Source organism: Grampus griseus, assembly GCF_964374135.1.
Source record: "Grampus griseus genome assembly, chromosome: 11".
NCBI classification, from domain to species: domain Eukaryota; kingdom Metazoa; phylum Chordata; class Mammalia; order Artiodactyla; family Delphinidae; genus Grampus; species Grampus griseus.
Window position 1 is genome coordinate 10,343,472 of NC_139005.1, and position 14,854 is coordinate 10,358,325.

The 14,854-nt window shown below is 44.3% G+C and overlaps 1 protein-coding gene across 1 annotated transcript in view; it reads right to left on the reverse strand.

Annotated features, from left to right (window-relative positions):
- Window positions 1–14,854, reverse strand: part of GRIN2B (glutamate ionotropic receptor NMDA type subunit 2B) — a gene marked incomplete at both ends in the record, with an annotated part of 290,912 nt that overhangs the window by 103,216 nt on the left and 172,842 nt on the right. Inside the window, one exon of the mRNA XM_082665235.1 lies at window positions 2,457–2,571. Within this exon, the coding sequence (XP_082521361.1) occupies window positions 2,457–2,571 (115 nt within the window). The remainder of the gene's footprint in view (window positions 1–2,456; window positions 2,572–14,854) is intronic.

The window sequence follows — 14,854 nt, forward strand, 5'->3', positions numbered from 1 at the left end:
GGTTTTGGGCAGAGAAAGAACTAGAATTGTGGGTTGGGAAACTCTTTCTAGAAGCCATGTCCAGGGCTGATCTGAATGGTTCAACGTGGGCGTCAGGGAGAAGGAGGCCCATTTAAAAAATTATCCACATGGTTCCCAGATCATATAGAAATAAGGAATAAATTCAAGAGTTAGAGTAGAGGTAGATCTGTTAAGGAGGCGTGGGATCCAACCCCCAGGAAGGAGGGTCTAGTTTTGGAAAGGGCTGGGGGTCCCAGGCCTCAGATTCCAGCCTAAGGAAGAGAAGGCAGCACAAATGATGGGAAGTGGTGTCTCTTTAAGACAGGACGGTTCTGAGAGGGCCCCTTACTTGAGACAGTAATCATGGTCTACTGAATAAAAGCCACCCTAGCTGGATGTCTTCTGATCCACGCATGAAGCCTCCGTTTTTTAATAACTCCTCTTCTGGAGATATACAGAAGCGCCTGTTGTACATGCCGGCCCAGACACTCCTTGAATGATTATGTCTCCACAGCAGCAGTGAAAAGCAGCTTGACTGGGGTAAGGAGTGGAAGCCCAGGGAATAGCCATTTTGGGACAAATGACAACTCAGGGGAGGGGCGGCAGCTTCAATCAAGAGCCCCGGGCATAATGGCAGCCTTACAGCCAAGCCCTGATATGAGGAACACATGACAGATCGAGGTCTTCGGTTTGAAAGATAAGGCCCTGGGTCCCACCACCTGAGACACACATGCCTGGTTTCACAGGTGAGCATTCTCACAACCACCTGTCCACGGCTCTCTGTGACAAGATGGTGAATTTCACGAAGTTCATCTCTGGCTTCTTTTCCTGGCTACTCTCTTTGGAACTGCATCACCTGGTTTCCATCCTAGTCAGAGCCATGCTGACATCCTGAAGTCTGTTCCCAGCCAACTGGCCCACAGCATCTGCAGAGTCTGTAAATCAATGCTTCCCAACGTGATTCACAGAATATGATTTCATGGGTAAAGGGTTCTCGTGATAAATCATTTGGGGAAATGCCAGATTAAATAAAATTAAAGATGTTTCTTTGCTGTAAGGCACCTCTGTTGGCAACAACGTGGATGGACCTTGAGGGTGTTATTCTAAGTGAAGTAAGTCAGACAGAGAAAGACAAACACTGCATGATCTCACTTATAAGTGGACTCTAAAACAAAAGAAAAAGAAAAAAACCTAGTTCACAGATACAGAGAACAGACTGGTGGTTCGTCAAAGCGTACGAAGTTCCAGGTGTGAAATAAGTAAGTCATGGAAGTGTAATGTACAGCATGCTGACTGTGGTTAATAATCCTGTGTTGCATGTTGAAAGCTGCGAAGAGAGTAGATTTTAAAAGTTCTCGTCACAACAACAACAAAATTTTGCAACTATGTATGGTGACGGATGTTAACTAGACTCTCTGTGGTGATCATTTCATAATATATACAAATATTGAACCATTATACTGTATACTTAAAACTAGTATAACGATGTATGTCAACTATCCCTCAGTAAGAGACACCTCTGAACATTCGAATGCTAATATGTTCTGAGAATCTCCCAGAGTGAGACAGAGTAGACGGCATCCCTCGGTCTTATTTATCTGGAAACCATTTCTCAGCAAAGCGTCTAAAGGCACAAGTGCCCTGCCGAACATTCTCGGGAACACCAGTGATGACATCACTCTCAGGAACGTTTGCATTTAACTAGGAATCAGGTATAATAATAAAAGCCAATACCTAGTAAGTGCTTACGATGTGCCAGGCACCCTTCTAAGTCCTTTACATATATTAATATAGTTAATCCTTATAACAACCCTGTGTTATCGGTACTATTATTATTAACCCCATTTTTCAGACGAGGAAGTGGAGGCACAGAGAAGTTAAGAGATTTGCCCAAGGTCCTAAACAGACAATTTAGTGAGTAGAGGAGCTGGGAATTGAACCTAGGCAGTCTGGCGCCCACGTAAATTAACGCCTAATGGTAGAATTTCAGACACTGTGGTCAGCTGGCAGTGGGAGAGATCCTGAGAAGAGCCTTGCATGGCAAGCCTCCAGTCACAGGAAATCCAGAGTTGTGTGCTCACAAATTAGGCTTCACAGGCCTCCCCAGTATACCGTGTAGGACACGACTTCTGAATTACACCATGATTCGGTTTCTCCACCTAATCGTGTTATATGGTACATGCACACTCTTCCATTAAAACGAAGTCATGCTGCAGACAGCACCACTACCAATGAAACAGAAATACATAGGGACAATCATCTCTTGATTGACCAAAGTAGCAAGAAAATGAAGATGCAAGTTTGAGAAATGGCCTCCCCTGTGTTCTTAAAGCATTGATCTCTTGCTCTCCAGCTCAGAGAGCAAAACCAAGGCGCCATTTTCCTCCAATGTGTTGCAGACTTTCCGATCCCCACCCCCTCTAGTTAGTATGAGAATTGCCAAAGACATGTCCTACCCTCTCCCACTTCCTCTCCTTGTTCAGAAGTATGATCACCAGTTTCGGGTGCATCTGGTAGCCGTCTTCACTGAAGGACAGATTTCTCCCTTCAAAAGTCACATTGATCAGATACCTGGAAAGATAAAATACAGAGAAGGTTGAAAGTACGAAGAAGGTACGCTAGAACAAGATGGTTAGGAAGACGGAGAGAATGGGCTGGAGGCAGACACGTTGATAGCGGTACAAATACCACGTAAAGCTTGTACCCCTCGGGCTCCCATCTGATGATCCAGTACCGTCATCCAAGCCTTCACATAATAGGAATAATAAGAAAAGACAGAAATTTAAAACAAGGGCAGTGGGTTTGACTTTAGTCTGCAGCTATGACTGAGCAACTTATTTAGCCTTTTGAACATCAGTTTTTTCATGATCTGCCAAAAATGGGGTAATAAAGAACCTGATCTATTAGGTTTGTAAGGCTTAAATTAGATAGCTCACCACGGGGCCTGGTGCAGAGTAAACTCTCATTAAGTGTTAACGATTAGTATTCAAACAAGGAGCTGGATTAAAGGGCAGAGGTGGTAGAGACAAGACACAGTGAGCGAGGGCCAACACAACTTCCTGCTCAGAGAGCCTGGAGTTTAGGGTCTTTCCGCCTCCCAGAGATATGCCTACGCTTTTGAACTCTTGCGATGTGCCTGCCCAGCTCATACTTCTAAGGGTTGCAAGATAAGTCCAGCAGTCAGGGATCTGGTTCCACGAGATGTATCTGGAAACCAGGACTATTGCACTTTGTAGAGTGAACAGAAAATAGCAGGGGCGGGACGTGGTGATGGGGGAGGAGGGAGAGACATTTCGCAGAGTGTTCTAGGTTCAGGCACTTAAACTAGCAGAAACTCTAATAATTAGAGTCAGACCAATGGAGTTGTCTCCCTCTCCAACACCTGTACCCCCCGCTCAGCCCATCCCCCTGCTGGCTGCTCTGACCTGATGAAGTTCCCTCACCGGGAATTCCCACAGGCGTGCTCATTCCAACGGCATTAGTGCGACTGTGCTGATGGTAATTTAGGTCCCTTTACCATCATGGCTCAAGGAATCAATAATGATTCGCTCTGTGTTCACGTGACATGCTACTCTGGAGCCTCGCACCTGTGAGATGTGTCTATGCTAAGAAGCAAAACGGGAATCTTGTGATTGTCCTGAGCATTCTAAAGGGCTTCAAACCTTTGACCAACAACAGTGTCCTACTACATCTGAAGGGCAGAAGAAGAACGTGCAGGAGGTAGCTTAAAGGCTCCTCTTTTAAATGTTTTCATTCAACAGAACTGTGAGCCTCTTCTTTGATTCTTCCAGATAACATTAGGTTAAGCAACAAGGTTGCTAGGATGTCACGTCCTTCAGGCACTTCTAGAGATGACTAGGCATTGTGAACCAAATCCTCATGGACCACTTCTCACTTCTAGAGCCGCCTGGGATTTTTCAACCTGTCATTGCGGGGCAAATGCAATCAAGAATACAGACCTCAAAAGAGTAGAGATTCCTAGAATCTCAAAATCGGAAGAGACCTTCACAGTCCATTAGCCACTTACTTCTTGTAGTTTATGCTTCCCTTCTACATCATAAAACCAGCCCTCTCAGCTCTTCTTGAATACTTCCACAGATGGGGAGCTTATCACTGTACACCCTACCCTCAAGGCAGCCATCTCACTGCTGGGCAGTTCTTCTTTACCTAAAGCTGAAATCTGCTCCCCTACCACCCCTAGATCCCTGTCTCCGCCTCAGATATTATACAGTCTTAGTCTAATGCTTCTTCCACGTGGGAGCCCTTCAAGTATTTGAAGATATTTACCGTGTAGCCCTTACAAAATAAATTTTAGTCTTTGAAGAAACCATAAGCTCAATTAGTTCTATAATTTTAACTTGATAGATCAGGGAACTGAAGCACAGAGAGGTCAAATTATGTGTCCAATGTTCTCCGGCTAATTGGGAGCAGAAATAACATTTTAAGCGCCATTCTCGATCCCATGTCCTCTCTAGCACCCCACCCTGGTTCTCGCATGCCACAGCAGCTTTAATATCCCTGGTTCCTTCATGTGGTCCTCCTATGCTACGGCTTCAGCTCCCTCCCTCTATCCCCTTGGCCACACTCTCTGGACACTTGCAGTCAGTAAAAGTGTAGCATCCCTGATTCCACTCAAGGCTCCACCTGGCGTCTTCGCCATCACCTGTGCCATTCCTCCTCTCAGCTCGGTGCTGCCTGCTCCAGCCCGTCACTGCTGAGAGGGTGATATTCGGGTCTCCTGCAGTTAACAACAACTTCAACAATGCAACCGAAGTCCCATATGATTCACTTCGGGGAGTGTAATTACAAAAGCACAAGACACAATATTTTAAACTAACAGACCAGAATTTAAGCACCCAACATAACCAACTTGAAAAATATGTTCTTACGACAACAATATGGTGCGGCTTAGAGTAATTTCTGGAAGTCTGCAGAGAAGGTGTACAAAACATGTAAAAAAAATTAGTCCTGCCTCTTTTTTGGAAGAATGCAAGAGAGGAGGGGGAGACAGAGAAGGAAGGAAGGAAGGGAGGGAGGGAGGGAGGGAAGGAAGGAAATGGAAAGAGAGAGAGAAATAAGTAGGAAGGGAGGGAGGGAGAGAGGGAAAGAGGGAGAGAAGGAGGGAGGGAAATAAATTATCTGGTTTAAGCACCCTCCTTTTCACCAGACAAGCCTCTGAATAATTCTGACTTTATCTTAAATGCCATTAAGAATATTTCAAAGAAAGTGTCCATTTCAGAAGGCAATTATAAAAGAGGAGTTCCAAAAATCATGTAAGTAATAAGCAGCGCGCATGGAATAAGCATACAGCCTCTCGAGATGACTTCTTTGAAAGGCGACAGCACTGAATTAAGTGGGTAAGTTGAGAAATTCAAACTCCGAGAAAATAAACCACGTTCACGGGTAACTGCTCTGTAGTTAATTTCTCTAATTGTCCCTGCTCCCGAGCCTTTTGATTTTCCTTATACATTTCTCTCTCTCTGGGATGTTCACCCTCTTTCAGTTCGACACGTTCATTTTATTCTATGTTGATATTTCTCATATATTGTACTTATCAAAAATAGTACTAAAATGTTATGATGATACACAAAATACTCTTCTCCAAAGTACCCTTTAATCATTCATATCCTTCAGCAGTGTACAGAGTGATCATTCTCATTGTGTTTTTCTGAGTAATTCCCTGAGACGTGCCAACATTTAGCTATTAGTGAGGAGCTTGCAAATATATACTCGCCTTGAGCAAGGATGCCCTTTGAATAGCAGAAAAGACCAATCCACTCATTGGTAATGAAAAGTGTGAAAAAATAATCGGGAGTGTGGTCACTTTTAGACACGTGACCTTGGCCTTGAACCTGACTTTTTCCTCTTTAAAATGGAAACACCGTTTTTTACCTCCAGCTTATCAGGTTGTGATGATCACATGAAATAGGGGGTAGAAAAATGATAGAAACTATGACACAAATATAAGGTTATATAGAATAAAAAATAGATATTAGCCTGATTTGAGTATCTAAAGGCGAGGAACTTGCCTCATTTTGGACCTCAGTGAGCAAAAGTGGGATGATTACATTTAATAAGACCAAATGGTCCACGGAACACATGGGAGGAATGGAAACTGTATCTCACGTATGGAGGATCAACTAGGTCAAATGGTCATATTAACTTAATTTCCATAAGACCTGAAAATATCCAACTACCTTTGAATCTGGCTGTACTTTGTCAATTTTGACTATTAATTAAATTAAAACCTCAAAACTTCCATGTATAAATTCTCAGTAAAGGATTAAACTACAAGATTAAGAGATGCCACGGCAATTCTGTTTTTCTCTAAAAATGTCATCCTCAAGTATGTAATCAGAAAACCTAGCTTCACGTGGCAGCCACATTCAGAAGCTCTGTCCATAAAACTTTAGTCCCCTGGGAGGCCCATCAAGGTTTGGTGCATAAAAATATTGCTTGATTTGTCCCTGGGATGCAGCACCCTGATGGCTTGTGTCATAAAGTTCTAATATTACACAAATCTCAGGTTGCCGGAACTAGAAGAAAACTTAGGAACTATCCACTGAGAACTCTCATTTTAGAAAGGAGGAAACGGGTCCCAAGACGCTACCTGACTTTCGCAGGTGACTTGCCTGTTCAGGACCGCAGTTCAAGTCTTCCAATTTCAAGTTCAGTGTTCTTTTCCTTACATCACCAAGTAAAGTGAAATCAGTGTCGCTGAGCCCCAGATGTGCCCCTTAGCGTTCTCACATCACGTGCCATGCCCTGGTCTATGCAAACCCCTCATACAGACTGCAGGAAATAAAACCCATCTCATTTCCTGCCTGACCCTGGCTTGTGGAGAGTCTCAGAAAAGAACCCTGATGGGCTCAGAGCCAATACATTTGCTGCGTGTGGCCAGAGTCATCCTCCACTGGGTTTAATGGGGTCAAGTTGAGGTAAAAAGCCCTTGTGCCTCTTTGACTTTGACCATGCCACTCAGAGCTCATTTGCTGCAATGATTTAGCAGTACGCCCAGTGTGGGAGGTGTCGGAAGAGCTCTGCCAGAATTCTCCCAGCAAACCAAGAGCCGAGCACCCCAGTACTAACTGTGCCCTCCATATTTTCACAAGGCACTAGATTCTTTTTATGAATGTCTTTTAATGTGGTAATAAGAGAGACAAGTCTCTCCTCTCAGGTGATCCTTTCAATTTTCAGATAAGCAGATGAAGTCCAGAGGGTTCTGTGGCTTTACCAAGATCAGATGACAGGGCTGGAATGAGGATCCAGGTGTCCTCACCCCCAGACCAGTGATCTTTCCACTCAACAACATGCCTCAAAAATGGTGGGGCTTCCCTGGTGGTGCAGTGGTTGAGAGTCCGCCTGACGATGCAGGGGACACGGGTTCGTGCCCCGGTCTGGGAAGATCCCACATGCCGCGGAGCGGCTGGGCCCGTGAGCCATGGCCGCTGAGCCTGCGCGTCCGGAGCCTGTGCTCCGCAACGGGAGAGGCCACAACAGTGAGAGGCCCGCGTACCGGAAAAAAAAAAAAAAAAAAAGAATAAGGACCCTGCAGTCAGACCACTTCTGTTCAGATCCTAGATCCACCAGTTTCTAGGTTACGTGACAATGTTTTCAAGGCACACACATTATTTTATTCTGGCCAACAATGGTTTTCTTTTTGAGGAAAAGGGATTTGAAGAAGCTTTAAAGGTTTCCTTTGGCACATAGGCATATATTTTCATATATAAAAATACTAAACCATGTTGTTGAACAAAATTAGAAATACCAGTTTCCTAAGCTGTCAAGTGTAGGCCTTTTCTCTTATTTTGCAAAATGAAACTTAGTAGAGAACGTCAGGAAAAACTAATTTGAAAAGTAGATTGTAACATTAATTACTTGAGGCAACTTAAAAATAGTTTGTCTTCCAGTGGATTAAACATTTTCTCTGAAGAGGTGTTTATGCCATTCATTTATTTTACAAACCATTCCTTACAAATCATAAAAGCTTCAAGTTTGGGCCAGTCCATATCTCAGTTATTTAAATTCTAAATTCATAGTGTTAAATTAATGAGATATTAAAGTATCTTGAAGACTGTCTGATATAAAATTTTTTTTACATCTTTATTGGAGTATAATTGCTTTACAATGGTGTGTTAGTTTCTGCTTTATAACAAAGTGAGTCAATTATACATATACATATGTCCCCATATCTCTTCCCTCTTGCATCTCCCTCCCTCCCTCCCTCCCTATTCCACCCCTCTAGGTGGTCACAAAGCACCTGATATAAATTTAACATACTTCCTCTCTCCTACTGGTGGTGAGGATTGGCCCCTTAGCAATCTGGCTGAGGGGTAAATGGTGATGTGTCAACTCACCAACTATTACAGTGAGAGAGTCTTCTCTGGCCCCTAGGCCTGACAATGAAATATTTCTGAGAGCTATTACCCGACTTCTGTTTCATGACTGAATGCCATGAATTAGATTTATCTGACATGAAAGAAAACAGAGGGGCATTGTTGAGAGTCACCTGACAATCTCTGCTCAGATATAAGAAGGTAGAGAATATTTCATCTTCCTCCAGAAAGATGTTATGTCAGTGAGCTCCGAGGGGCTCTGCCACCAGCTGCGATGGCCTCCTGTCTACTCTTTCATCCTCGTTTCTGTACCCTTCCACCAAGCGGGGTCAACGTGGCAGGCCACGGCCAGGTGACAATTCTCCTCTGCATCGTTCCATCTGGGATCAAACCCAGGAGCTTGTCCTCATTAGTAAGATACCCTACACTCGAATGAATGAAAAGGCCTGGACGATGCCTCAAAATGCTTAATGAGGAGTTTGTAGAAAGAAAATAAAAGGGAGAAACAGTACACCTGGAACTAACACAACGCTGTAAATCAACTATACTTCAATAAAAAAAAGAAAAATAGTGAAGATGGAAAAAAAAGGGAGTAACAATATATTACGTGAAGATTAAAGGAATGTAGTATGTATTAAACACACACACACACACACACACACACACAACGGTACCACCAATATGCAGTGCAGCGTGGTGTGGAAAAGCAAGAACACTGCGGTCAGATGAGTTCTGCTCAAGTCCTTGCTCAGCCAGTTCTGAAGTTGTGTGACCTCATGAGTTATTTAACCTTTCTTTGCCTCGGTTTCTTCACTATAAAGATATGAATAATAATAGCACTTACGGGACTGCTGTGAGGATACATAAAGGACTTAGAGCTATACTACTGCATCTATACATAATGAGCCTTAGGTTTTAGCTGCTGTTGTTGTTATTATGATGGCTGCCTTTTGAAAAAATACTGCCTGGATATCAGAGAATGTTAGAGTTAGTGGGGACTCCTGATCACAGTCTGACCTTCCATATTTAAAGGAAGGCCTGGGAAGATGCCGCTCTTCGGCAGGGTAAGTTCGGAGTCCGGGTCTCCCGATTTCTGGATCTCTTCTTTTCCATAAAAGCACATTTCCTCCCATTCCCACAGTATCCGAACGGCTAGGGCTTCAGGACGTTTGTTTTGTCTCCTATGGTTGGTTCCCCCTGTGAGGTACTCTGCAGTAGGGAATCACTTAACCGTACTACTTCCATGTATAGTTCACTTCCTGAGGAAGGCCAAAGGTGAGCTCATAGTTCCATAACTTTAGTCTAGAATAAAGGACTCCTCAAAATGACCTCCATTCTGGCCTCCTGGAAGCCTGATTGGAACACTGTGCAATTCTCTTTAGAATTCCTTCGGAGGGGGCGCGCTCCTGCTTGTGGGTTCCTTAGGGAACTGTGCACAGGACTCAAGATGGGGAAGGAATTCCTCCTGGTGCTCGTGCCCACAGCCCTGCGTCACCTCTGCTACGAGCGACACAGGCGAGGGTGTGACGGGAAACCCAGGGTTATCAGAGGCAGTTCGCAAGGCGACACTCCCAGTGGGAGGGAATCAAGTAACTCTTCTGGGTAATGTTATCATCACTGGATGTTTTTTTTTTTTTTTTCATTTTAAGTTCATGCTTTCATGTTGCATGTAAGTTAAAATCACTTCCTTTTTCAAAAGCACGGAATAAAACCCCTCTTCTCTTCCCTAGATTATGTGCACAGTATACTGGAATATAGCCCGGTGTGGGCTACCAAAACTAGGCAGTTGGGACCTTCCGAGAGAAAATGCCAAGACAGGTCAAAGGCTAGCTGATCGCTGAGTACACTGCTGTTTCTTCTTTATGCCTACTAATAATGTGCAGGTGAAGGCTGGCCTTTCTGATATCCATTTGAGCTCAAGAGCTGGCAGCCCTGCTCAGGGGCTATATGCCCAAAAGCAGCCAAACAGTGACTGGCACAGACTTCTCTAGGACATTCACCCCTGACGACCAGAAGCCTTTTCCTTCTTGTCAATGTTCAGACTTTACTGAAAGAAACCCTGCTCATATACGCCCTTGGTCAAGAATCCAAAGTGACCTGGGCATGACATCAAGGGAAAAGAATAAGGAGGCTTTTCTCTTCCTTTTAGCCTTTCTCCAGTTCCTCAGTTTGTTCTTCCATAGGAGCCCATCTCTACCCTCTCCTCTACCTGAGGTGGCCAACAAAATGAACACACTGGCAATATCTCCATGCACATAGCACCTACCCACTCTGTAGCTACGAGATGCTTAATTTCCCAACTGCCCCCAACAGCTCTACTGAAGGGTGGCAGAAGAGTTAAACAAAGGACTTAGTGAGATGGCTTCAGTTACAGGGGCTGGGAGTGAAGGTTATGAGGAACTGTCGTCCATGGAAAAAGGGGGTTATGATTCAGTCTAACGGAAAGACCTTCAGGTGGAGATCTCTAGAAGCAATTACATTAAACAGGAGGAAAAGAGGATCAAAAGAAGGAAGATATTCCAGGGGCAGGGGATGGTTTCCAACAGACAGAGGACTCAGGATGCCTGGGTGTAGATGATGTCGTTCGGGGAGATGGGCGCCTCATAATGATCTCATGCTATGGACGCGAGACAGAGGGTGATGGGGGCTGTTGACTCATTCCAGCACACATCTCCGTCTTCAGAAGATGCCGTCACGAACCACCTGCCACAAGGATAATGCCCTTTCACATAGCAAGTAGAATGATTTATTGAGTCTAGGGTCCAAGGGAAGACCAGGGGAATGAAACGTACATGTGGCCCAGATGCACTGTGGAACATAATATGGGCGTGAAGGAAGTGAACTGTCGGGAAAGTTAGTTAGCGACAAGGGGTTTGTTGATGTGGTTCCCGCAGCACAGTCTGCAGAAGAGCTTTCTGGGGCTTCGGTTCAGGGAGAGGACCCACTCTTTAAAGTCTGGTTGGGTGTGAAGGTGCAGGAAATGTAAATATATCCGTCAATAGTAAAAGGGATATCAGGGACCTGAAAACAGTGAGATGAAATGTATAATATACCTTAACAAGAAGAAGACGCCAAGATGGAAACTACAATGCAAAAGTGCTGATCAAAGGTTATGAACCAAACACAGCCTATGTTTCTAGAGTTTCTGTAAGTGCTGCTCTAAATCACAGTACTTTATAGCACAGTTTCTAGACCAGGTTAGAGTAGAGGGTCCAGGGGAAGATCAAGCTTGTTTATTTCTTTAACTAATTTTAGTTAGTTACTTGGTTAAAGACACCCATCGATCTGTTCCAATATTCTAACATGGCTTGACCCTTAAGTCAGAATTTGAAGCAAGGTGAGGGCAAGAGTTTATTCAAACCTAACTCCCTTTCTCTCTTTCCTGGTCCTCAAGAGGACAGCACCATGGACCCCAACTGCGTCTTCACAGGGAAGCTGAAAGAAACATGTAATCATCTCTCCCTGCTGTACGGTGCGGGGGCTAGAACTCTGCTGTTCCTTCTTTTCAGGGGATTCTAGCTCTTTCTCTCCCTCTGTAGGTTGATGTTTCCATGGAAACATGCTCTTTAATGCTTCTGAAATTACTGTGCATTTATACCATTAACTCTTTGTTGGCCAGGGGAGGTCACAGAGATTCATTTTCCAACTTCTGCAAAGTAATTCCATTTTCTACCTCTTTTTACTGCAAACTCAAAAAAAAAAAAAAAGTAATTCACACTTGATGCCCCGATGTCCTCACCAGCCCTCACTCCTTACCTCTTGCAGTCTCGGCTGTTGCCTCTATCGTTCTGTGGAAACTGTCCTTAGGAGGTCATCAATAATCAAAGCAAAGTCAACAAAACCAGATCGGTAGCTTTGTTTCATCATCCTCCTCCTTGACATCATACAGCTTCTAAGAGTTGATACTCCCACATTTTCAGTAACTCTCCTTTCCTTCGTTTATTTTTTGATTAAAGTAGGATAATTTCTTGGTTCTCCCTATATCTCCCAGACCAGTTCTCTCTTCTTTTCTGTCCATTTTTGCTTGGAAATCCCTAATTTGGGGGCACCCCAAGACTCACGTTTTCACCCCTGCTCTCTCCCTCTGAGACTCATTTGTAGCCGAGTATCAACCATCACCTCTGCACCAAGGCCTCCGAAATCGCCATCGGAGGTCCTATCTCTTTCTTGACTTTCAGTGTGATATTTCTGAGGGGACCGTTCTACCTGAATGTTCTGATATCAGTTCAAACATAACATGGCCAAGGCCAGGCCAGGCTCCCCTGTCTTCTGGCAGTGAGACCACCACTCGCAGGGTTTAACATTCTGCCACACCTCTGGCTTCTCCCTCTCTGTTATGCTTTCATCTTTACAACATGAATGTAAAGGAGAAGAGGCTGGCTGCTCTCAGAACCAGGCAAATCAGTTAAATCGTCAGCCGGAGTTCAGCATTATGTACAAAATAAGCTGAGGGATATTTTTTTCCCCTCTTTTCAGAATTTTGTCTCCCCAAGCTAAATGAATCTCATGGCTTTCTAGCCTATAAGTAAAATTGCTTAGAAGCCATAGTTCTGCTCTGGTCACTCAATTAAAAAAACAACAAAACAAACAAAACCCTCTAGCAAATGCTACCATTTTTTGAGCACATCCTAAGCTCTGTTCTGGGAGTTTTGCATTATTTGATATTGTCACAGCAGTGCTATACAATGATAGATCACGTTATAATGAAAGCCCAAGGCTGGTGACACTGGGAGTTGATCCCATTCGATTCTGAGTGGCTCTAAAACCCATGTTCCTCCCACTAAGGATAATGTTGTCAAGAGAAGCAATGGTCAGGAGAGAGGAAAACAAAAGAGTCCCAAACTTCTAACATGGTAGAACCAAAATCTAAACCCAGTTCTGAATGGCTCCAAAGCCTGGGCTCTTAGTCACTATTTATACCACCAAGCCCAGTCCATCAGCTGCTTTTAATTGTCCCTCATGCCAGCATCATAAGGGAAATCTTTAGGGAAGGGGGCGACAGACATGGAAAGACTGGAGGCGCGTTGCTGGTCAGGCGATACGTTCATAGAATAACAAGAGAACTCCAGGTCTCTAGGGGCTGTCAATCTGTCATATTTCATAAGCACTAATCCAAAAAAAAAAAAGTGCAGAAATGGAATTAATTCGCCTTATAAGAAAACAGGAGACAAACCACAAAGCAGTAGCTTGACTGAACTTATAGAGGAATTAATTCTCAGATCACACTCTGGGAGGAAGTCAGTTATGAAAGCCTAGGACTGCATTCTTGGAGCTCTTTTTAGGGGCAGACAACAAGAGCTAGAATATTTATTTGGCTCGGATAAGATGGGGAAAAATTCTATCCTGCTTTGGCACAGAATATCTAAGTTCTCTCTGGACTTGAAAAATACAATATTAAAGTATTGCTTTGGAGCTACAATCAGCTCTCAGTGATCCCCCATGAGGGAGGCAGAACCATACTTATGATCTGGACAATCAAACACAACGATTACTCTTGGTACTAATTCCGTTCCATCTCATCATGGGTTTAAGCTGCAGGACACGCCCCTCCTTTGGAAATGCTTCTAGTCTGGGTCTCATCACGCGGCATTGTCTTGGTTCTTCTCCTTCGCCTGTGATTGTTCCCTCCTTCCCTTCTTTGCTGGCTGCTTTTATTCCTCGTTTCCCTTAGTTGAGGTTTTGTAGGAAATTCACTGCAGGGTCTCTGTTCATTTCAGCCATTCTCAGGGCACCAACTCTTCCTCTGAGTCCAATTCCACGCCTGCATCCTAACGTCTTTTTCACGCCCCGCTTTCACCCCTCGATGGCCACGCCTGCTCGCATTTCCCCCTGTTACAAACTCTTAGTGTTGGATTTGCTTTATCTTTCTCCTCAAACGAGCTGATTTCCTAATTCCCCTCTCTGACTGAGTTGATGTTCACCGAGCATCTGGGATGGTACCTGGCACACGGCAGGCAGTCAGTGAACATTAAATGGCCTCATTCCTTTGGTTTTGAAACCTCCCAGGAGTCTCGGCCATCTTCCTTTTCCTAGTTTCCCACGACCAGCGAGCCCCCCAGACAGTCCTGGTTTTACAAAATACTTCTTGCATCTGTCCCTTCCCTTCGGGTCCCATGACTTTCACCCTAGACGAGACCTTTGTTACTTGATATCCAGACACCTACAGCAGCCCTCTCCTGGGTCATCTTCTCCCCAACATCAATCGCCCCCACCTGCACTTCATCCAAATACCACCTGCAATTCATCTTACAAGACTTCTTAGGGTTATGTCACTGCTAACTCAGAAATCTCCAATGGCTCCCCACTACCTAGAGGAAAATTCTGCCCATGGTCAAGGTACTCTCCACCCTGGCCCCATCAATCTGTTCTCTATATGAACTCTTGCTAAAGCCAAGTGGCTTCTTCACTGTCCCCTGAGCATTACCTGCATTTTCCTGCCCCCCTTCTATTCTCTCTCAATTGAGTACAACACAAATCTCACTCATGCTTGTGGTCTCAGATCCAATCTTACCCTCTCC